Below are 21,992 nucleotides of genomic sequence, written 5' to 3'. Positions count from 1 at the left end.
CAATGTCAGTTACTGAACGACAGATACCCCGAGAACACAATGCCATACTTCCCCACCCCAGAACCCTGGACCCAAGTTATGCTGCCACCGAAAGCTACTCCACACCAGCGACAAGCCACTGAAAACCCCCCTCAATCGAGAACACTTCGACAAACCACTTTAAACTCATTCCCAAGACCACATCCATTCAATGCCTACCCTCCTCCACATACATCACCACACCAACAGAGACCTCAGTCCCCCAACCGGACTCAATTTTGACCCATGAGCCAGACCCAGAACCGGCAGGCTAGCTACGACCGAACCCGCTCGACAGCAGCCCCAACATCTAACCGCTTCTCCTCCTTACCCGTTGAAGATACTAACTCTCCCTCTCCCCCAACAGCAGAACCCCCCGCGACCCTAGTCCAATGTTAGAACACCAAGATGATCCCGTTAGGCTGCGAATATGGCAACAGAATCTCAATAACTCCAGAACGGCTCAAGAATCACTCCTCAATGGCCCAAAAGCAAAGTTCTGGGACCTATTAGCACTACAAGAACCCTGCTCGAACAAGCTACGCAACACGAAATCAACGCGCCAATGGCACTCCGTCTACCCAACACAACACTTCACCCACCTGCTCCAGAGAACCCGTGCCGTCACGCTTGTCAGTGCAGCCCTGGACACGAATGGATGGAAGCAACTCGCATTCCCCTCTTCAGATGTAATCATAATTCAATTCTCAGGTCCCTTCGGCAAATGCACCGTGTTCAACATTTACAACGACGGCGAAAGACAAGATACACTAACAGCACTCAATACTTACATGGAGGCTAACATAGCGATCATCCACCCGACGGTGGACGATCATATAATCTGGCTAGGCGACTTCAACCGGCACCATCCGCTATGGGAGGAAGAGAGAAACCACCATCTATATAACTATGAAGCTGCGCAACCGCTACTGGACTTAATGGCTGACTATGGCTTAGATCAGGCTCTTCCCAGAGGAATGCCGACCCTGCAATCCACGAGCACCGGGAACTGGACGCGCCCAGACAATGTTCTCTGTACTGACCATACTCTAGAAACATTCACGATTTGCAAGACCAACCCTGCATTAAGAGGCCCGAAGACTGACCATGTTCCTATCCAAAGCATACTTGAACTTTCAATCCCGAGAGTTACCAAAGACCCCATACGGAACTATCGAGACACAGACTGGCAGAAGTTCAATACTGCTCTCGAAACTCACCTTACCTGCTTACCAGCACCACGCCCATGGGTAACAGAGGATGAGTTTCAACAAGCAGCAAGGAGTCTGGCAAAGGCACTGGACGACACGATAATGGAGACGGTACCTCTGTCAAAACCCAACCCACATTCCAAGAGATGGTGGACCCATGATCTCACAATGCTACGCAGAAAGGTAAATGAACTCAGTCATCAATCGCACAAGATGCGCGGAATCCCCCAACACCCATGCCATGAGGAACATCGACGAATCCGAAACGAATACTCAGAAGCAATCCTCAAGACCAAGAAGGAACACTGGATAGACTGGCTAGAGCAGATCACAGGCAACGAACTATGGATAGCTAATAAATACATCACCGCAGAACCAACGGATGGCGGGAAAGCCCGAATCCCCACATTACACATCCGCAACGCTGATGGCATTGTACATGATGCCGCCGACAATGAAGAAAAGAGCCAAGCATTGGCTAAGTCTTTCTTTCCATCTGCTCCGAACATCTCAACCATTCCCAGAGATGCCATATATCCAGAACCAGTCGCCCCAATGGCACCGATCACAAGCAAACAGTTGATGTGGAACATCGCCAAGCTCAGCCCTTACAAAGCCCCAGGCCCCGACGGTATTTGTAACATAGTATTCAAGGAATGCTCCGTCCTTCTCAAGCCCCACCTTTTGGAATTATTCAACTCAGTATTCACAATGCGCACCTACTATGACCCTTGGCGCGAATTCACGACCGTGGTTCTACGCAAACCAGGGAAGCCAGACTATACCATTATGAAAGCATATCGTCCCATTGCCCTGATTAATACCACGTGCAAACTACTGACAGCCATCATTGCAGACCAGATAACCTACATGCTCGAACGCCACCAATTACTCCCGGACACTCACTTTGGAGGCCGACCTGGCCGCTCAACAACTGACTCGCTACATCTCCTGGAAACCACCATTAAGAACACATGGAGAACGGGTAAGGTAGCATCAGTCCTGTTCCTGGACATTGAAGGCGCATTTCCGAATGCCGTTACTGACCGTTTATTGCATAACATGCGAATGCAAAGACTCCCCTCAGCACTAGTAGAATTCACAGAACGTGTTCTCACAGGCAGAAGAACCCAACTGCGCTTTGACGATCACACGTCAGACTGGATCCCAGTCAACAATGGTATAGGACAGGGTGACCCGCTTTCAATGATCCTTTACATCATATACGACGCAGACCTGATTGACATCGCAAAAGGCCGCAAAGGGGAATCAACGCTCGCTTTTGTGGATGACACTGCATTCATAGCCACCGGCAACTCATTTGAGGAGGCGCACAGAATTCTGAAAGACATGTTGGAGCGCAAAGATGGAGGGTTTGATTGGTCGCAAGCCCACAACTCACGCTTCAAGACAAGTAAATTTGCACTAATGGACTTTTCTATGAACAGAGCACGCAACCGACCACCAATGACCATCAGAGGCAATGTCATCACGCCCACCCCAACTCACAGATTCCTAGGCATCATCCTAGATCAAGAACTATGCTGGAAAGCGCACATCGACTATGCTATAGCCAAAGGCACAAGTTATGTACTCCAGTTACGTCGTCTTTCGTCCACTTCCACAGGTCTCCCCATGCACTTGATCCGTCAACTTTACCAGGCAGTAGCTATCCCGAAAATGCTCTATGCAGCCGATGTCTGGTTCTCACCTGCTTTCCGAGAAGGTTCTGACATCACCCAAAGAGGTTCAATAGGTATCGCAAAGAGAATGTCTACAGTACAACGAATGGCTGCTATAGCAATCACAGGCGCAATGCGAACCACTGCCACTGACATCCTCGAAGCACATGCTAACCTCTTACCGATTCAACTCCTGTTGCAGAACACGTGCCATAGAGCAGTCATCCGCCTAGCCACACACCCAGACACTCACCCTCTTCACAAGCACATTCGCCGCGCTGCAAAGCGCTACGTCAAGCGCCATCGCACAGCCCTACACCGCCTGACCCACTCATTCAACATCGACCCCGAAGATATAGAGACATTAATCCCTGCACGCCGTTCTCCCGCAGCAAGCTGCCCTTACACGGTGAAGATAGCTATGACCCGAGAAGACGCTATCCGCGAGCAGGCAGAACTGCAAGACGAAATACAAATCTTCTGCGACGGATCAGGACAGAATGGTAAGATCGGCGCAGCAGCAGTGTTTATGCGAGCAGGAAACAGACCACGGATCCTACGATACCATCTTGGCACTGAGAAGGAACACACCGTATATGAAGCCAAAGCTGTCGGCTTAACTCTTGCAGCTAAGTTGATCGCCACTGAATGACACCTAACATTCCCGATCTCCATCCTAGTAGATAATCAAGCGGTCATCCAATCAGGCGACATCACGGACCCAAGAGCAGGGCACTATATCATAGATCGTTTCCACAGAATGACTAAGCGCATCCAGACTCTCAACCGCAATGACTACTCACTGACTGTACGCTGGATCTCAGGGCACAGTGGAGTACACGGCAATGAGAAAGCAGATGAAGAAGCCAAGAAAGCCGCGGAAAGCCCTACATTCAATAGCGCACTTGACCACCTACCAGAATTCCTTCGTCAAGGCCTCCCCAGCAGTATATCCGCCATCAAGCAAGCACACAAGGAAAGAACTAACGCCCACTGGACTCGTCTCTGGGAGAAGTCACCACATTATGCACGCATGAAAGAAATTGACCCATCTTTATTACAGTGTTCCTTTGTGAAATTGGTGGAGAAGCTCCCCAAGAGACTAATAGGCCTGTACATGTACTTCCAGACACGCCATATCGCTCTTAATCACCACCTTCACCGCATCAATCGCAGCGCCACTCCATCCTGTCCCATATGTCCCGACACCCATGAAACCATTCATCACTTCCTCTTCACATGTCCCCAATATGACCGAGAACACCACATCCTCACATGCGCGCTTCGCAGGAAGGCCTCCTCATTACCATTCCTACTGGCAGATCCCAAAGCTGTGGAGCACTTCCTCCGTTACATCAATAGCACAGGCAGACTCAAACCTACATTTGGTGACATTTCTCTTCCACCGCCTCGCGAATAGACAATGATTAGCAGTTTCAATTACAGTCCCAACCGGATTCATCATCGCTAGATATCTTACCACCTATACTCTCGACACGAAGATACCGGCCTCAAGCCAGTGGGACTCAGTTACTGAAGATGCAGGGGAAAATTATTGGGAGACAAGCTGACCATTTGGAAAACAGACGAGGATAGACGAAGAACGCAGCCTCAGACACACGGAAACCGAGATCAACAGCCAATATACTACCACCATCACTCTCAGCACCTCGCCAACTCTCATTCCCCCCCACCTTTCGTGCACTCCTATCATAACTTCCTGTCCTTGGCTGCTTAGGCGGCCGAGTACGCGTTTACGACGACCAAATGCTCGCAGCCACTCAAGACTCATTATCGCTTTTGTAGAATAGTCGGCCCATCTTCGATAAGTTGTGCATCTAAAACGGCCGGCGGGAACGGCGGACCAGGGGGTACGTCCTATCCTGGGACATTTGCAAACTTAGAGATGAGGCGCGGGGCACAGGGGCCCCCTAGACTAGATAGTAGTGTCCAACATAGGGTAGTATACCCCAAAGGACAAAAATTTGATTTAAAAAAAAAAAAAAAAAAACCTCACAGCCCAAGAAGCCTGTACATACTTCAGTTAGATTCGCTTCATGTCTAGATGGAACGATGCACATGTCAGGCCGGCATGTTATTGGAGAGAATTCAACTGCTATCTTGAGCACCTCACATGCAGAGTGCAAGGACACATGCTTCGACTTTTCCGAGGCCGACAATTTCTTCACCATGGATGGGGTCACCACTAGCGATATGGATTGGCCACAAAAGCATAAGCGAACAACTGCTGTAAGCCCTTATCACTGTCACATTTATATTTCGCTGATTTGGGCATAGGACCACCCCCTTCTCATTTGGTTGAGTGAGCGGGACAATTACCTTGCAGAGTTGATTCGGATAGATGGCCGTGGAGATGTTGGTGATATGTGTGCAGGCTGTGGCACTGTTCCTGCATCGGTTCGATGTGAGAGCTGTGATGATTTACAAATGTACTGTCGCGAACCATTTACGCTTGCCCACCCATCGTGTTGACGAGGTTTTTTTCCAGAGGATGTCACTCAAGAAGCTGGGCCTTCGTATTCAACTTGGACATCCCGTTGGCCAGCACTGCATCCTTCCCCATCAGGCCTTCAATGACGACTTCATTCTCATAGACACGGATGGCATATATGAGATTGGACTTGATTTTTGTGGCTGCGAGACTGCACAAACGCACACAAAACAACTACTCCGAAATTGATGGTTCCCATCTACTTCAACTGATCCCAGGACCGCTGCGACATTTCGAGTACTACAACAGTATCAGATCCTTTCCTTCAAGTCAAAGGCTTCTGCCTACGAATTCTATCACACACTCGTTCACCTGACAGATAATACAGGCTTGTCGAAACGCAAGGTGGAGTTCTTCATTCTCTCAGATGTTACAGAATACTGATATTTAAATTCAGGATCACTATGAATCATTTATGAGAATGGTGCATGAATGGTGCCACCTGAAGATGGTGAAGTGTTTCAGTCGCGGCCACGACCCAAATGGTGTCAATGCTACATCACCCAGAGAGTGTGCTGTTCTCTGTCCAGCATGTCCACAGCCGGGTAAGAACCTACCTCATGGTTGGGAAGATGTCACAAAGGCCAAATGGTATGTGGCCGCAAATCGATGGCTTGATGAGGGGCTAACATGTTCAGGTGGCTATATGCAATTTTTGTTGCGATCGATGCAAACTTTCGATTGAAGAGACACAATGTATCGAGCAATAAAGTAGACCCAAGCCTTGCAAAAGGCTGGGCATATTTTGTGGAGGAAACAGAATACAAGGCCTTTCTGGGACAATGCCTTGGAGATGAGCAGGAGGTACATTACATAGTCCACTTAGTTCGTGTTTATTCACACTGTCCTGCAGAAAAGCATGTGTTCGAGTCATAACACTGTCAACATGGCTGATACGAAGCTGTCACAAGGGCTCGCAGCTACAGGCATGGGCACAGTCGACTGTGCCTGTCATAATATGAAACGACCAAATGGAGTCGGAGATTTGCAGAAAGGTGAAAAGTACGTTGTTTTTTCTGTCACTTATTTATTTCATGTCTCATCACGCATTCAACAGATATATCAACATGGACTATCTCTTTTTTTCTACCTTGTGCGGCACACAACTCCAAATGTTGAATGTGTCATATGACATCGCATGCCAATGGCACAAACACCTATGGGCAAGGATGAAATTCTTGCCACAATCTCATGCTTTGGACTAGGAGCCTCCCTCCTCCTTAAGATGAGAGATGCCCTCACTGAGAGGGCTGAACACGAAATGTCATTCAAAGAATTCAACACCGCTATTACTACTGACCATTGTTTGGCGTGGTTAGCAGAGATGGAGGCTTGGGAAGACAACCCCAATGATACGACTGTCCCTAATCCCCTCGAGGCAAAAGCTACATGTGAGTACGGTGTTTTGTTCTATGGATCTCGGGGGCTAACGATCATGTAGCCATCATGCAAGCAGGCGCACGGCTAAAGCTTGCTGAGTTGGAGGCTGAGGAACTTCAGCGAGGCATTGACACTTCTTTGCATCCGGAAATATCACGCAGTGTACTCGTTGCCTCCGGCATAGACCTTGAAGAGGAACAGTGAGTCATCTCATATTGTCATGCATACACTAATTAATTTTGCAAGGCGTTGTTTGACCACTGCTGTGGAATCCCTGGGTCTCCATGCTACTGATACACAAAAAGGCACCATTGTGCGAATGCGCAACTCGCTTCGCCATAAAATTGAGATGTGGAGACGTGCGCAGGTCCTCTACCTCCCCGCTGTCCAAATCATTATCAATCATGCAGCACATGAAGTTTAAGAGAGTGCTGAATGCATGACGCTATGGCTACCTTCCCAACTGAAAGACAAACCGTGTGATCCGCGCCTGCAACATGATGAGTGGGAATTACGCTATGCTCAGGCCCATGACGCGCTCGAGGAAATCTGTCAGTGCTTGCGGATTCATTGCTCTCTGCTATCATTCAAGAGAGAGTGGGTCTGTGGTCAAGGTGCAAACATGCGAGCTCAGAGCACTCTTGCTCGCGTCCATTCAAGGCGCACTGCATGCGTAAAGCGATACCAGTTGGCATGGGTGGCACTCAAGGCTCTAGCTACGGTGCTGAAGAAGAAAGACTGGCAGGTAAAGTTGCAGGAGTTGACAGATGCTGACATCAAGCCCATCGTGGATCCGTTCGATACTGGTGAAGGGAGACGTCATGTGTCGTGGATCTGGATGATGGACGGTGTCGATTGTGATGATGAAGGCGATAATGATGGTATGTTTTGATTTGATCCATCCTTTCAGGAGCTGATGCACTGCAAGGCATCCACATTGAGTGGTGTAAGAGCCGTGCGAGGGCATTGTGGTGGTCAGAAGAGGTTGAGCTGTTGAGGGAAGAGATGCGCAGGGTGCTTGAGTTTTTCGCTTGGCAGGCAGCATGGTGGGATGAACAGGGAAAGCGGTACATCGGGGAGTGTACTGCGCACACCGAAGGCCTGCGAACATATGCTGCCTGACAGGCTGACCTCCGTCATAGGCTGGCCGTCCATTTTTGCACACTGTGGTCACCTTACCTTTTGCCTCAAGCCATCCCCATCAACCCGCCATCTCAGTCGTCTGTGCTGTCATTACCGGACCTCACCATACCCGATATCCCCTAGCTTCCATGTGCCTGCCAATTGATCATACCTTCTGATGCTTCTGTCTACACAGTGTACCTTATATTACGCACATTGCTCAATGTCATGTTCACCGGCTTTCATTGACTGTTTGAGCCTTAAGTTGCCGCAAACTTGCCGGCACCATCTGAGATCTGACAACAATACATACAAGAGGCAGGCTTAGACTGACAGGTACTGTCTGCTAGTGAGCATATTGTCATGCATCATATTACATGCTAACGAGCAACGTTAATGCATGAGTTCACTCTTCTAAGTAGCAGACTTAATGCATTACTATGCCATGGACTGGTGCAGAGGGTTCGCATTGTCAATCATGTGGAATGGAAACACCGAGCCCAGAGACACTCGTCAATTTGCTTCGCTTCAGTTTCACTTTCCATGAGGTTGCATCAAAACTGAGGATGCCATCAGCGAATTCATGAGTTGGCGATATTGTAGCCATGATGATTATAGAAATATATAATTCTGCTTCTACCAAATATATCTATTTATATGCCAATAAATTTGACTTGCTAGTACATATGTATGGATGAATGCAAATCTATGCTACACTGAGGAATTAGTGACAACATTAGGACATTGGGACATCCCCACCAGTAAGGGACCATGGAGAAATTGTGTTGAAGTTGTTAAACATGTTCACCTACTGTAATTTAATTCTTCAATGACAAACCTATTTATGACTTTATCATGGAAAGTAGCACTAGCAGTGGACATCAGATATATATTAACATTGGAGTCTGCAGCAACACTATGACATTGTACAATTACAGCAGAAAAGTGAATGGTGGGCAATTGTGCCTGGTCTGCCAAGCATCTGCATTTTTCCATCATGCGTGTTTTCATTACCTGACAATGGATACGTATGTAATACGTGTAATATTGCTACAGTACTGGAACACAATATAAAATTTTCCAATGCAAAATGACTTTCGCACTGGTCAACAAATTTAGACCAGTTCTCGATGAAGGTGTGGCAGCTGGCCTACACAATATCGCGGGGATTTTCTCTTCAACCCAAGCAAGGTCTTAGAGATATTTCAGAAGTTCACCATGATACAGATTGGTCGCAAGTGCAAAAACTGGAAACAGAATTGAATACCCTCCTCCTAGTTCTACCGAAATTATGCTAGATCGATCAGAATCGTGCCCATAAGTATATACAGCATGTAAAAGTCCTACAGTGTTCCGTTGTCCTCCAGAGATATCATGATAGTGTATAGCCCTTGTTGTTCTGCCGTTTGAATCACTGTGTCAAGTTTCTGTAGTCACAGGCACCCAGGACACGTCACATCCGCATCCTTCCACTGAAGACAAGCATCCCCGAGACGGACGATTAAGGAGTTGCAATGTGGGGAAGTGAAAGGCAATTCGGTGCCATCGCAGCTGGCTTGCACCATCGAAAAAAGACGCCAGTTAGTAGAAGTCACAGAACGAGTATGATCATACTCACCTGCACACGCTGCAGCCTTTCGACAAGTATCTCCGAGACGGACGATTAAGGAGTTGCAATGTGGAGAAGTGAAAGGCAATTCGGTGCCATCGTGGCTGGCTTGCACCATCGAAAAAAGACACCAGTGAGTAAAAGTCAGAATGAGTATGATTATACTCACCTGCACATGCTGCAGCCTTTCGACAAGTATCTCCGAGACGGACGATATTGTGTAGGCCAGCTGCCACACCTTCATCGAGAACTGGTCTAAATTTGTTGACCAGTGCGAAAGGTTGCAATGTGGAGAAGTGAAAGGCAATTTGGTGCCATCACGGCTGGCTTGCACCATTGAAAAAAGACGCCAGTGAGTAAAAGTCACAGAATGAGTATGACAATACTCACCTACACACGCTGCATCCTTTTTCTGATATTTGTAGTGCTCTGTATTAGTTACTATGTATTCTCAGAGTGAATGCAAAGAACTGACCTTCTTGATGTGAGCTGACATAGTATCATGTTCCAAGCGCTGGTGACTATGCGACAGTGAACGTAACATCAGGAATTCAACAAGCAAGGGTTTGGCCAGTGCTAACTGCGGATGATTCGTGGAGCGCACGACCCTCACAAAGGTGAACCGCTAGTACAAGAGACTTACCCAAATTGATTGTTCATCTGGAAAATGCCAGGGATATTTTAAATATATCGCTATCCAAATCGGGATGTTTCTCCTGGACATGATCAATGATTCCATAATGCAGGTATGTATTCATTCACTTTTGATTCGATTTTCTATCTACAAACTCTAGTACTAGTATGAACAACGATAATTACAACAATGCCAATGGAGCCAGAAACCAAAATCATGAGGTGTGTCAATGATGTTCTGACATCGGCTACTCAACGATAATCAATAACCAACAGATTCCTCGACACTTTCTCCAACACGCACCGAGGCCTTGGGAGGTCAGATTTATGTTGACGGACAGGCAGTTGGTAAGTGATATACTTATTTTGAAGCTGACATGCTGACACGCTGACATCGTTAAGGAATTGATGTATGTCATTTGGGCTGCCGCGCGAGGCCGCGTGTGCCAGCAAGTGTATCATCTGGAATTGCCGATCCCTCCCTATCCATTACCTCCGGTCTGGCCAGATGACATATGGGCAATGGTGATCCTATGGGTTGCAAGGGAGCGCCGGATGTTTGAAATGGAGATGATCGAGCTCAAGTATATCCTGGGCCTCAGGGTTTGTGCACGTTAAGTACTTATAGGTAAGCCGTTTTCAAACTAAAAAAAATCTGAATGGACTTAGGAGTTTTCAGACCAGGCAAAGAGAGCATCGAAGAGTCTAGGAGACCGAAAGTATGATTCAGCAGCTGCAGAGATTGGTGATACGAGATGTACTTACTCTGGATTTCCCATGCAAACTGTACAAAATTATTATTCCAGCGGACGTTAATAGTCTTGAGTTGGTTTTGCCTGAAGGAGGTCAGCCAACACACGCTCTTCAAGGCCCAAATTACCTTGAGGTTAACGTATTATTGAGATAATCAGTGGCGCAGAGAGAGTGAACGATCCTCAATAGCAAGAGACATCCATGGCAATTGCAAGTGTATTGATGGGCGAGGATGGCCAAGGGCAACTGTAATTGGCAGAGGAATATGCAAGGCATCAGCAACCTCCGCACCATACATATCCCGTCCAGAAAGTATCAGAATTGCTGAGGACATCAGCGGGTATGGTTGTGACATTCTCCCAACTCGTCCAGTTAGACCAACTCAGTGTGAAGTCACCTAAGTACCTGAACATATCCACTCCATAGGTACAGTGCGTGAATGTGTACTGGCCGTCAGTGTAGTTGAAATCTGTGTTATCATAATCAGACTCGGGGAACACCATGACATTGTTCCCTTTGCCCTTGCGCAGCACGAGATGGTCTATGCTCTACGGACCATGAGCAAAACACAACAGAGTACAGAAAAAAACAGACACACTCTAGTAGATAGTGTCCCATCAAATGATGTTGGATTGTTAACAATAATGTCCAAAATCCCATCCGGAACATCAGTCAATGTACCAGACCATGACCACTGCGAGTACGGAGTTCTGGCAACGGATGACATGGTGGGATTCGTGACAGCATTGCATATCACTGAAGTCAGGTTGAGCATAGGCTGCCCACCAATGCCAGAAGACAACATGTTGAATGACAAACTCTGTGTGACGCTATCACATGACAGATTTACATTGAACTCCAGCACGAGCTCCACAATCATAGTGTTTGGCTCTCCCTGCATGACTTTGATGCGCGCATCATGCCCAGGCAGGAACTTGGTGAGCATAGGGGGGGCAGGGACCCACTTGCTGATAGGAACCAAAGCCTTGAAGCCGAACATGTCCATCTCCACCATCTGGAGACACCCATACCATGGTCTCAATTGGTATCAGTGGTGAGTGAAATAGTGACTGACAGGTATAGGGACCCAAAGGTGTCACTGCCAGTGACTTCACTGGTGATATAAAAGTTCTTCTTTCCAAGATTAGTGGCACAAGCACGAGTTGCAGATGCCCAAGCGGTTAGGCCATCGACGGTGAGCTGTGTGGACTTGTCGACACAAATGGCATCGATATCAAGGGCTGGGGTGGTCATGCAGGAGAAGGTAGTGAGTTTGTCCATAACAGAAGGCTTCCATTCGTGGAGACGGTCCTGTACAGATGCAAATTTGGAAAGCTGACACTGCCAGGCAGGTGAAGACCGAAAGCGTCCATGTCACCATATTGGTCAAAGTCAGACTTGTAACAACCGTCATGTCCCATTACAGGCTGGATTGTTCCATCATCTTGCCAAAAGACGGGGCACTGGCATTGACATAACTGGTGTGAGTGAGTGAGCAAGTAATTGTAGTTGGTGGATAGGGTGAACAAACCCTTCAGAACCGAGAAGGTCGGACATGGTTCCGACTGGGAAATCCAACATGATATACATGCCGCGTGTGTGTAGGATGTCGACAAAGTTTACCCAATCATCAATAGTACCTCAATAAGGATCCAAAACGGAGAAGTCAAGAGGAGAATAACCTAAAGGTGAGTTGTAAATGAGATTGAGATAAGGACATACTATCAGCTTGCCATATCATGTTCAAGAATATTGTACCTGAGAGATATATGGCCTTGATGCCCATGCCTTGGATGTAGTCCAATTTCGAGATTAGACCTTTGAGGTCACTGCCAAAATGAAGTTGGGTTTCTATCCAATCCCATTCGTATGGGGAGTTGAAGAACTGATTATTTGAAGGGTCACCATCGGCAAACTTGTCCATAAGGACAGTGTACATTGGGATTGAACACCAGTTCTATGGAGAAGGAGTGCAGGTGGTGTTTGATCTTGTGGTTGAATAATCTATAGGAGGCTGGGCAGATTGGTTTACATTGAGATTGTAGGATGTCAGGTCTGGATGATAAGGGGAAGCACATATGAATGAAGAAAAGCATAGTGATGAAGCAAGGGCAGTTATGAACCGCATCTTGGACCACTTTGAGAAAGGAATGGTAGAAAAAATGATTGACAAGGATGGTGGTTTCTAGTTGGGGATTCCAGGGAGAGACAGTAATCGTAGAAAAGAAGAGGGAAACTGCATTATACATTGGAAACCTGCTGAAGAACGGCGAGAGACACTAAAGCCAATAAGGCAGAGATTAGCGAGACAAAACAATCAATACTAAAATCAGGGTACAGTTAACAGAAGAGCTGACCGGTCTTGGTCCAAGGTTTCTCCATGAGTTGTATGTAGTATCGCTCGTGAGCCTTGTGCAATTGACGAATCTTCTCGTCAAGTGAACACTCCGAGAAAAATGTCTGTATAGATGAATGAAAACCAGTGAGGAAGAAGGGCCAGATGATGTGGGCGCTTACCTTGGTCAAGTTGACGTTCTCTGGGTTCACTGTCCAAATCGCTCCAGTCCTAAGGCTTTCCTTCACAGGTTCATCAACGTCTAATAGGAAAAACGGTGCAAGGGATCGAAAAACGCAGTGCATGACTTGAAGAGAGTGCTGAGATGGTGTGATTGGTTGTCACCTGGCCAGTCAGCTACATCAAATACCAAGCTTTTGAACAAAAGAAAGCCTATTCAAAAGCTTTACCTCCAGGAAACTCTAGTAAGACCAATCACGAGAAAATACAATGAGTGCTTTGTATGGATCCTTCAAGTTAGTTACTAGTAGTAAAGCTTTTAACATCACTACAAGATGTTACACAATCTGTTACTACTGTAATAGGTGTCTATCTGGCAGAAATTACTTTGAATCGGATAACAACTTGCACATAGTGACATTCGATTGACTTGACTCACTCGTTTCTGAGTTACGATCATGCCATTGATTGACCAGACATCACATTTGAAGTTTGCTGAAGCTCGTATTACAGCACACGTACATTATGTTGAACGGAGGGAATCTAAAAAGATAAGTCGTCATCGTCATCATCATCCACATCCTCTTCGCCGTCGTTCGAGTCTCCATCTTCCATTTTGTCATCACTAATCTCTTTATCACTCTCCTCTTCTGTATCGCTGCATCCTGCATAACGCTCTTCGTCACTGCTACTTTCGTAGTCCCTCTCTGCTTCATTGCTGTTGCTTACAATGGTAGTACCTCATGACTCGAACCCGAGACAATCTTTGACCATGTTCCACAGCACAGCCGGATGACCAACACCAAGGTGAGTATACCGCATAAACATATCCCGATCCACAAATCTGTCCTGAATATTAAGAATCAATGGACCATAGGAGTAGATATATTTGCTCATGTGCTAACACAGAAAACTTCCCAATCATCTAACTCCCCTTCAGGACGCGCCAACGATCGTCCGTGGCGAAGAGAGCTGACACCATGACCTGAAGCAAAGGCAGGAATCAAATGCGCACCTCGAATCACCTGCCCTGGATCAAGAAAACCGAATGCATCTGGATCTGACTCATCCACAAAGGCAACCTTGGGAAGACATGCATGTCTCGTGCCAGATTTATGATTTCATACAGGGGCCAGCCATCTGACCCACAGAACCTCGAGGTGCTGCTTCACAGGTTTGCCCCCATCATTGAGCCAGGTTTCCATATGAAAGATACCTAAAACACGAGCATACCAATATGGGTGCGTCGGTGTTGTCTCACCTGAAAGCACCATGACATCGGGATGTGTCCCAGGGTTGATGGTGTCATACTCACGCCTCATGTCATACGTGGTGTAATGTACTTGCATGGTGTGGACGGAGTAGATAGTGTCATTAGGAATGATTACTGAGTTATGCTCTTCATCTGTGAAGGTATGGTCGCAAAATCTGATGTCTAACTTGCGCAGCCTGTAAAGGACATGGTCCTTTAGTTTCAGTATGAATCTCTGGAAACCTTCATAAGTATGTGTTTAAGATATCACAACTCCACTTCTACCTTGAGAGCTGGGTCATCATCATACTCTCGGAGGAGCGTGAATAGAGCGACTGGTTTGTTCCGACAGCATGCAATATGATGATGCTTGCCAGGGGAGGAGGGATCAACTGGTGATTGACTGATGGACGGGGATATGCCTGATGCCTCTGCCACCTGTCGAAGTACACGGCGCCTGCGTTCATGTTTACTTAGCTGTGCTGGAGTGTCTATTTTGTTGGCCAGTGGATAGAACGCCTTAAGGGCTCAGTGTGCAAGCTCCCCCTGTACAAAGGTTTTAGGTGTATAATAGAAGAAATATCGTTGATACTAGTAGTGTCATGGCTCGGTTTTGGCCGGTCCGGTCTCGGCTGTTACCAACTTCCCAGCAGTTCAGCTATTCCCATGAACCAAGTCACTCATGTGCGACTTGGTCTGGTCCGCAAGGCACCTAAACCGGCACCAGATAGCACAAGCCAAGAATGTGGGAACAACGGCTTGAGCCAGCCTCAAGCCAGCTGAAGGGGGTTGTGTGGCGAACTCATTTTCAGGATTTCTCCAACTTCCCTCTCCCCATTGTCCCCACTATTCAGTTGGATTCACTGTAAGTTACCATGAATAAGGTCCTGGTTCGAGTAGATGGTAGATTTAGGCTGGGAGAGGTTTTAGGATCTGGCTCCTATGGTATGTAGTAATGTATTCAAATTTATTGTTCACATTATATAGTACAACTTAGCTGTCATGTATTCTGCACAGAATATCATCAATGATGATAATGTTGCCCTCAAACTCGAAACCGTTGTCAACCACTCATCTTCTGTGGAGCGTGAATACTGGATTTTGAAACAACTTGAAGGCGGAGTTGGCATCCCCCGCACCCTCTGGTTTGGTAGAGAGTCAGTGTATCATGCTCTTGTTCTCGAACACCTTGGGCCATCGCTCCACCAACTCTTCCTCGTGAACAATTGAAGATTCAGCCTTCTCAATGTTGTAAATCTAGGAGTCCAGTTGGTCAGTCGTTCCATTTGAGGTCTTTGTAGATAGGTCGACTGACTTTCCTAGCTCTCACGTCTTGAATATATTTACTCGCACAACTACGTTCACGGCGACATCAAACCACAGAACATCTGCACCATACCATCATCTCACTCACCCAGAATACTATATATCTTGCCATCATGTTTGCTCATGCTGATCAAACATGTGGTCGATGATCGATGATTGCCAAGGTGAGGGTCTCAGCACTTATGGTTATTCACCACCAAAGTTTTGAACCACTTTCACACAGGCAGCCACTGATCAGGCAACTATCGCAATTGTACTTCTTGTGCAAGGTAATTGATTCATCCAACCAATTCTTATTGTATTGATCATAAAATTGTACTCTGTGCTGTGTGGTGATTAAAATTTAGGAGTGGTAGTCACTGATCTGCACCTACATGCAAGGCTGCAGGGGGGACCTTTTCCTAATGTATCGCTAACCTTTTGGTGGAACTGCCTTGTGATCTGGCTTCGCAATTGAAACCCTGAAGATGAAGGTAAGCTGTTTGTTACTCAAGCTATCTATCTGATCACGGTGATATAGAGAACCACATGGAGCCAATTCACTTCAGGTATGTCCTTCATTGAGTGAGATTTCCCCCACCCTCACCTCCACCAAATTATAGCGGTTTGCGAGCATTCATTGACGGAAATCAGATGAAGAAGACCAATTGCGCCCACACCCTGTCACTGGCCAGTCATCCGACAGGCGCCAAACTCGTGTGTCGCACTTTACTGTTTGCTTCTCGCTCTCAGATGTAAATGACTCAATTCTCACATCGGCTTTGGCCTATATGACTTCTCGTGCATGTTGTTGTTTTCTGGGGTTTCCCGGAAAGAACACACCTATATAGACAGACGGTTCTGTCATTCGAATGTCACCACTACTACCACAAATGCCACCTCATCAACGTGGGCAGAACAAGGCCTGGGCAGCTGATGTTGACGCTGTTATCCCCACTGCCTCTGCTGCTATCCCTGCTGCATCCGCTATCCTCGCTGCCATCCCCACTCCCGTTGCTGTCCCCGCGGCTATCCAAGCTGCTATTCCTGCTGCTGCTGCAGCAAATGCTACTACTCTTCAAAACCCACGTCGGCGACAACTTCCTGTTAGATACAGAACCGATGCAGCTTGTGCTGGTCCAGATGAGGGTGAAGTCTTCGACCTGGACAATATTTCAGGGGATGAAGAGGAACCGGGCAATCTTCCTGCACCCACCGCTGTGGCACCTGCAGGCTTTAATTCAAGCCCACTCCAGACTGTCACCAGCACCGTCCACACAGACCCTTTGGTGACCGGCAACCTCAAGCAGACTAAAGGGCCGACTGATATAAGTCACTTCTACCAGATTGATACCGACACCAAGAGCAAAACCTGTATTGCTTGCGAGTAAGTATCTTATCTGCAATCTTTTGTTGTTTCTCACGCCCTTCACCAGAACACTTCATGAAATCGACGCAACGCACAAGGTCATGGTATACGCAGGCTCAACGTCCAGCTCAGCTCCCCATACACATGCTTTCACTCACCACACCGAACTTTATCTCGAAGCAGCCGAGCGTTTTGGCTGGCGCATACAGATCAAGGATCTAAATGAACGCCTTGCTGAAGGGTGGTCATTGACGACGATTCACGAACGGCTCAAGAAATCACCTTGCACAATGCAATTGCTTGGTCCTCCCCCTAACCAGGGATCTGGTGCCTTGCTGGTAGGAACAAGCTCTCCAGAAGACCGAATTCCGGACTTCACGCTTGACGAAATGCATCGTCAAATTGTGAAGTTTATTGTCGCGGATGATCAAGTGAGTCGCAGTTCATGCCTACAGCCACCATTAATAATTGCCCCCAGGCAATAGACATAATTGAGTGCCCTGAATTCAGGCGCCTCATCCGTCTCCTCCGCCCAGAAATTGGCGAGTCTGGCCTATTTCACCGCATGAAGGCTCGCGAAATGGTCATCGAGCAATGGCAGGAATACTTTGTGGCCTTGAAGCAGGATCTTGCCGTAAGTGCATAGTTGCCAAGCCTCATACGAAGTACCTTATTTCTTTTAGAATGCGCAGGGAAAAGTCTGCTTTACATCTGATCTGTGGTCAGATATAAAGCTCCGGCCTTTTATGGCTGTTACGGCTCACTGGATTGCCAGGGCCAATCAAGATTCAATGCTCGTGTTAAAGACCGCCCTCATTGCTTTCCACCACGTTCCCGGCAACCATGATGGCCAATCTCTCGGTTCTATGATCCTATATCTCCTCGATCGTGCAGAAACTGCAGCCAAGGTCAGTACTTATCTCTATTGTGTCGCATGCTCTGACATTGTTCAGACTGGACATTTTACTCTTGACAACGCAGGCAACAATCACACCGTGATGCAGGAGCTTTCCAGCCTGCTTGGTGAATGCGGGATCGAGTTTGATCCTATTGAACACAGGATACTGTGTTTCCCGCACGTGATAAACATATGCATGAAGCACATCATCGATAAATATTCTACTGCCGATTATTCCACTGTGGACGATACATGGATAGTCGAAGATCAGATCATCAAGAAAGTCGATTATGTCCAGGCTGTGGAGGCAAAGCCTCTCGAGCGAGCCAGGCACATCGTGCGATTGGTCTGCGCATCAAACCAGCGGCGTGACAGGTTTCGTGAGACCATCGTTAGGGGTAATGAGGGAGGGTGGTTTTGAGATGACAATGGCGAGCTTACACAGCTCCCGGTCATAGAACTCCTCCTCGATGAGCCTACTAGATGGGATTCCGTCTATGTTATGATCAACCGTTTGTGGACACTGCGCCAGGTAAGATTTCGCACCGTTAAACATATGTTGTAGACTAATACTGGCCCAGGCAGTAACCACCTTTTTCGATGCTTGGGCTCAATGTAGCATATCCGATAAAAAATTTTGTGAGATGGATTGGCAGTTCCTCCAGGACCTGGAAGTGATCTTGGAGGTAAGTACTAATGCATTCAAACTTTGAAGTCTGTGATCTAATTTACCATTTCATACCAGGCACCCCACACCACCCAGCAAAAACTCTCCAGTGAACGCACTCCCGTGCTCAGCCATGCCATTCCAACTTTTGAAGAGTTGGTTGATGGCTGGGAGTCTATTGGCCTGCACGCACCTCACTGTAAGCCTATCGTTGACATAGGCTTATTCTGGGCGAGCAAATACACCGACCAGATGGGTGCAACTCATGCTTATTCTGTCGCTATGTGTCAGTCCCGTCTTTTGTCCTAATAAATGCTGATTTCATGATCACTTTTGTAGTCATTGATCCTGCGATGCGGATGTTTTGGATGGACAGTCAATGGAAGAAGGACCGTGTTGATGACACAAAGGAGTTTATATTGAAGCTGGTATGTCTCTGTAGTAAACAAAAGCACAACATTGGATAGACTCATTCCGCAGATGCAGAGTAAGAGAGCGGAAAACTCTACGCATTCTCAACCTGTAGTGGTTCCATGAATGGTGGTACGCACACTAGGCTCACGTCGCTATGGACTTCCCAGGGCGCATGCACATGTGCATCACCACGACGGTGGCCAAACGATAGATCAAGAATTCACAGCATATGCTACGGCTACACTTAGTCCTCATGGAACGGATATACTTTCATTTTGGAATGTGAGTCCATTCCTTCAAGGCACACCCTATGTTATTGACCACGAGCTATTGACTAGGCTTCACAGTCCATGTTCCCCACTATATACTTGGTTGCTATGGAATACGCCCCAGTACAAGCCTCTGTGGTGCCGTGTGAACGGGTATTTTCATCAAGTAGCAAAACCCATATGAAAAAAAGGAATCGCCTCAGCCCCGTTTTGATGGAAGCATTACAGATGGTCAAGTTTTTCCTGAAGAAAGAACAGCTTGACTTTACGAAAGGCTGGGCAGCCTCTCAATGGGACATGGAACATGGGGTAGTATACGACCGAGGCTCTAATGAGCAGTTGACAGCCACCGCCAGCGCAAATGACGCTCTTCTCAGAGCCATTGCTGAGGAGGAATGTGACAATATCGAGGACACTGCTATGATTTACGACAAGTGACGCTTACTTCTTATTTGACTTTTTCATCTGTCATCTGCTATTTCGCCTCTCGCCTTTTGTTCACACTATCTTGCTCTTTGTTGTGCTGGTTTTGATTTCAATTGTTTATTTATTTCTCACAAGCCACACAGTGTGCGCCTCTGACTTCAACCCTCCAGCAAGGAGTTTTAGGACGTGCTCTTGAGACCATGGGCGGTGTTTTTACCAAGCTCATTCCCCGCAACACAGACTCGCTGCATCTGTATGATTACGGCTCGATCATCATCGCACTGCTCCAAGGAAAGGCTGGCACCTGACTATATCCCCACAGCAGATTTGGGATGCTGTCCAACGGCACAACACCGGCGGTCACAATGCCCTAATGGCAAGGGAGTCTGTAAGTTACACTCCTTTCCATCAGCACATTACCTCTCATCATTTGCTAGCCTTCTTCATGCGAAAGGGCGCCGACTGCCTGTCAAAATGGGTCGGTGAGGCTGAATGCCAACTTCGTCTTCTGTTCGAGGAAGCACAGAACTGCCAACTGAGTATCATCTTCTTTGATGAAATTGATGGATTAGCACCCGTCCAGTCATCGAAGCAGGATCAGATCCATGCTTTGATTATCTCAACACTTCTTGCATTGATGGACAGTATGGATGGACATGGTCAGGTAATAGTCATAGGCACCACCAACCGTCCAGATGCCATCAACCCTGCGCTATGAAGACCTGGTCGATTTGACAGGGAGTTTTACTTTCCCCTTCCATCTCTGGAGGCTCGTGAACGTATTTTGATGATTAGAGAATATCAAGGGACTTGCAAAGTTCACGAAGGGCTACGGTGGTGCTGATCTTCGGGTATGTGAATACAACTGCATATGCTGGTCATGATACTCACCTAGCTACAGGCCTTGTGCACAGAGGCAGCCTTGAATGCTATTCAACGGTGATATCCTCAAATATACCAGTCCAGTGACCGACTTCTCCTCAAGCCTGAGACTATTGGTGTCACATTCAGAGACTTCATGATCTCCATTAAAAGTATGTTTTGCAATCATACAATACAGATTGTTAAAACTGATGTCGCACCTTTAGAGCTCATCCCATCATCTAGAGCTCGTCCCATCATCTGCACGCTCAAGTCTGTCGTCCCTCCTTCGAACTTGAGCCACGCTGATTCCAGTCGTTACCCCCCGTTTGCAGATCATCAGTCTGTCGACCCTCCTTCGAGCACGAGCCGTGCTGCTCAGAGTCATTGCCCACCATTTGCACATACAGTGAGTCTGTCGTTTTCATTTTCGCCAGTTACAACATCAATTCATGTCTCAATCACATATCGCAAACGTCTATTCCAACATGCATATCACAAACCTCCCACCTCGACACTAATTCCCGCTACCATGACCGTGACATAAAAGCCTCTTGAAGTAACATCCCCACCTGCATCTCCAAGTCGTTTGAACGATCCTTTCCCCTTCTCCTTCTATTTCAGCAACTCTCTCAACTCTCTCAACTCCCTGCCGCCTTTCAATGGGTCTCTGCATGTTTTGCGCTGATGTGCGCTGTTCTCGTACTCTTCGTGCACAAGTAGCACTACTGTATAACTAGATACTTATTTAGTTTTTGATTGAATGTTATCGAAATCACTCACTTTGTCTTGTGGACCCATCGATATGAATAATGTGACTTGTAAATGTGAAGCGCGTTGTGAATTGGTGCGATCGACACTGCTTCTCTAAGTTCTCGTGGCGGTTCTTGAGGTTCTGAATTCTAACATCTATTTTTGGCTTATAATTTAAAAATATATCTGAGTTGGTTTTAAGCCCTTAAGTCGACTTAGCTATAACTAATCGAGCCGAGCCGGACCATAATTATACAAGCCATAACCACTTGTCAACTCAGCTATTTATAGCTCGGGCCGCGGCTAGAACCGGCAACAAGCCGGAGCCGCGGCAACACCAACA

At 47.1% G+C, this 21,992-nt stretch overlaps 10 protein-coding genes across 10 annotated transcripts; 8 read left to right on the top strand and 2 right to left on the bottom strand.

Annotated features, from left to right (window-relative positions):
• Window positions 1–410: 410 nt before the first annotated feature.
• On the top strand, window positions 411–791 carry HD556DRAFT_1248118 (uncharacterized protein; the record flags this gene model as incomplete). Its single annotated transcript, XM_041298748.1, has 1 exon — window positions 411–791. A coding segment is annotated over one exon (381 nt), but the record flags the coding sequence as incomplete, so codon positions are not given.
• A 2,880-nt stretch (window positions 792–3,671) lies between these two features.
• HD556DRAFT_1449632 (uncharacterized protein) lies at window positions 3,672–4,331 on the top strand (the record flags this gene model as incomplete). Its single annotated transcript, XM_041307625.1, has 1 exon — window positions 3,672–4,331. The coding sequence occupies one exon, from the start codon at window positions 3,672–3,674 to the stop codon at window positions 4,329–4,331; it is 660 nt and encodes a 219-aa protein (XP_041153977.1).
• Window positions 4,332–4,984: 653 nt separating this feature from the next.
• On the top strand, window positions 4,985–6,628 carry HD556DRAFT_1434721 (uncharacterized protein; the record flags this gene model as incomplete). Its single annotated transcript, XM_041305358.1, has 8 exons — window positions 4,985–5,161; window positions 5,210–5,298; window positions 5,342–5,562; window positions 5,662–5,768; window positions 5,821–6,014; window positions 6,062–6,227; window positions 6,277–6,425; window positions 6,481–6,628. The coding sequence occupies 8 exons, from the start codon at window positions 4,985–4,987 to the stop codon at window positions 6,626–6,628; spliced, it is 1,251 nt and encodes a 416-aa protein (XP_041153976.1).
• A 797-nt stretch (window positions 6,629–7,425) lies between these two features.
• On the top strand, window positions 7,426–8,069 carry HD556DRAFT_1449630 (uncharacterized protein; the record flags this gene model as incomplete). Its single annotated transcript, XM_041307624.1, has 3 exons — window positions 7,426–7,684; window positions 7,732–7,870; window positions 7,946–8,069. 3 exons carry the CDS (start codon window positions 7,426–7,428, stop codon window positions 8,067–8,069), a joined length of 522 nt encoding a protein of 173 aa, XP_041153975.1.
• A 1,532-nt stretch (window positions 8,070–9,601) lies between these two features.
• HD556DRAFT_1313420 (uncharacterized protein) lies at window positions 9,602–10,785 on the top strand (the record flags this gene model as incomplete). The annotated part of the gene is made up of 6 exons (XM_041300792.1): window positions 9,602–9,667; window positions 9,759–9,886; window positions 10,047–10,151; window positions 10,329–10,389; window positions 10,444–10,515; window positions 10,570–10,785. 6 exons carry the CDS (start codon window positions 9,602–9,604, stop codon window positions 10,783–10,785), a joined length of 648 nt encoding a protein of 215 aa, XP_041153974.1.
• Window positions 10,786–11,195: 410 nt separating this feature from the next.
• Window positions 11,196–11,926, bottom strand: HD556DRAFT_1248151 (uncharacterized protein; the record flags this gene model as incomplete). Its single annotated transcript, XM_041298753.1, has 2 exons — window positions 11,196–11,466; window positions 11,517–11,926. 2 exons carry the CDS (start codon window positions 11,924–11,926, stop codon window positions 11,196–11,198), a joined length of 681 nt encoding a protein of 226 aa, XP_041153973.1.
• A 32-nt stretch (window positions 11,927–11,958) lies between these two features.
• HD556DRAFT_1521670 (glycoside hydrolase) lies at window positions 11,959–13,048 on the bottom strand (the record flags this gene model as incomplete). The annotated part of the gene is made up of 5 exons (XM_041309177.1): window positions 11,959–12,231; window positions 12,261–12,347; window positions 12,400–12,560; window positions 12,643–12,877; window positions 12,953–13,048. The coding sequence occupies 5 exons, from the start codon at window positions 13,046–13,048 to the stop codon at window positions 11,959–11,961; spliced, it is 852 nt and encodes a 283-aa protein (XP_041153972.1).
• A 2,514-nt stretch (window positions 13,049–15,562) lies between these two features.
• HD556DRAFT_1449626 (kinase-like domain-containing protein) lies at window positions 15,563–15,917 on the top strand (the record flags this gene model as incomplete). The annotated part of the gene is made up of 2 exons (XM_041307623.1): window positions 15,563–15,632; window positions 15,685–15,917. 2 exons carry the CDS (start codon window positions 15,563–15,565, stop codon window positions 15,915–15,917), a joined length of 303 nt encoding a protein of 100 aa, XP_041153971.1.
• A 1,011-nt stretch (window positions 15,918–16,928) lies between these two features.
• Window positions 16,929–17,285, top strand: HD556DRAFT_1313418 (uncharacterized protein; the record flags this gene model as incomplete). The annotated part of the gene is made up of 1 exon (XM_041300791.1): window positions 16,929–17,285. The coding sequence occupies one exon, from the start codon at window positions 16,929–16,931 to the stop codon at window positions 17,283–17,285; it is 357 nt and encodes a 118-aa protein (XP_041153970.1).
• A 2,950-nt stretch (window positions 17,286–20,235) lies between these two features.
• Window positions 20,236–21,417, top strand: HD556DRAFT_1313417 (uncharacterized protein; the record flags this gene model as incomplete). Its single annotated transcript, XM_041300790.1, has 7 exons — window positions 20,236–20,288; window positions 20,327–20,423; window positions 20,490–20,694; window positions 20,831–20,886; window positions 20,997–21,069; window positions 21,124–21,305; window positions 21,334–21,417. 7 exons carry the CDS (start codon window positions 20,236–20,238, stop codon window positions 21,415–21,417), a joined length of 750 nt encoding a protein of 249 aa, XP_041153969.1.
• Between the last annotated feature and the right edge of the window lie 575 nt (window positions 21,418–21,992).

The sequence above is a fragment of the Suillus plorans genome (assembly GCF_016647745.1).
Source record: "Suillus plorans strain S12 chromosome Unknown HD556scaffold_91, whole genome shotgun sequence".
In the NCBI taxonomy this organism is placed as follows: domain Eukaryota; kingdom Fungi; phylum Basidiomycota; class Agaricomycetes; order Boletales; family Suillaceae; genus Suillus; species Suillus plorans.
This window is presented reverse-complemented; position numbering and strand designations above follow the sequence as displayed.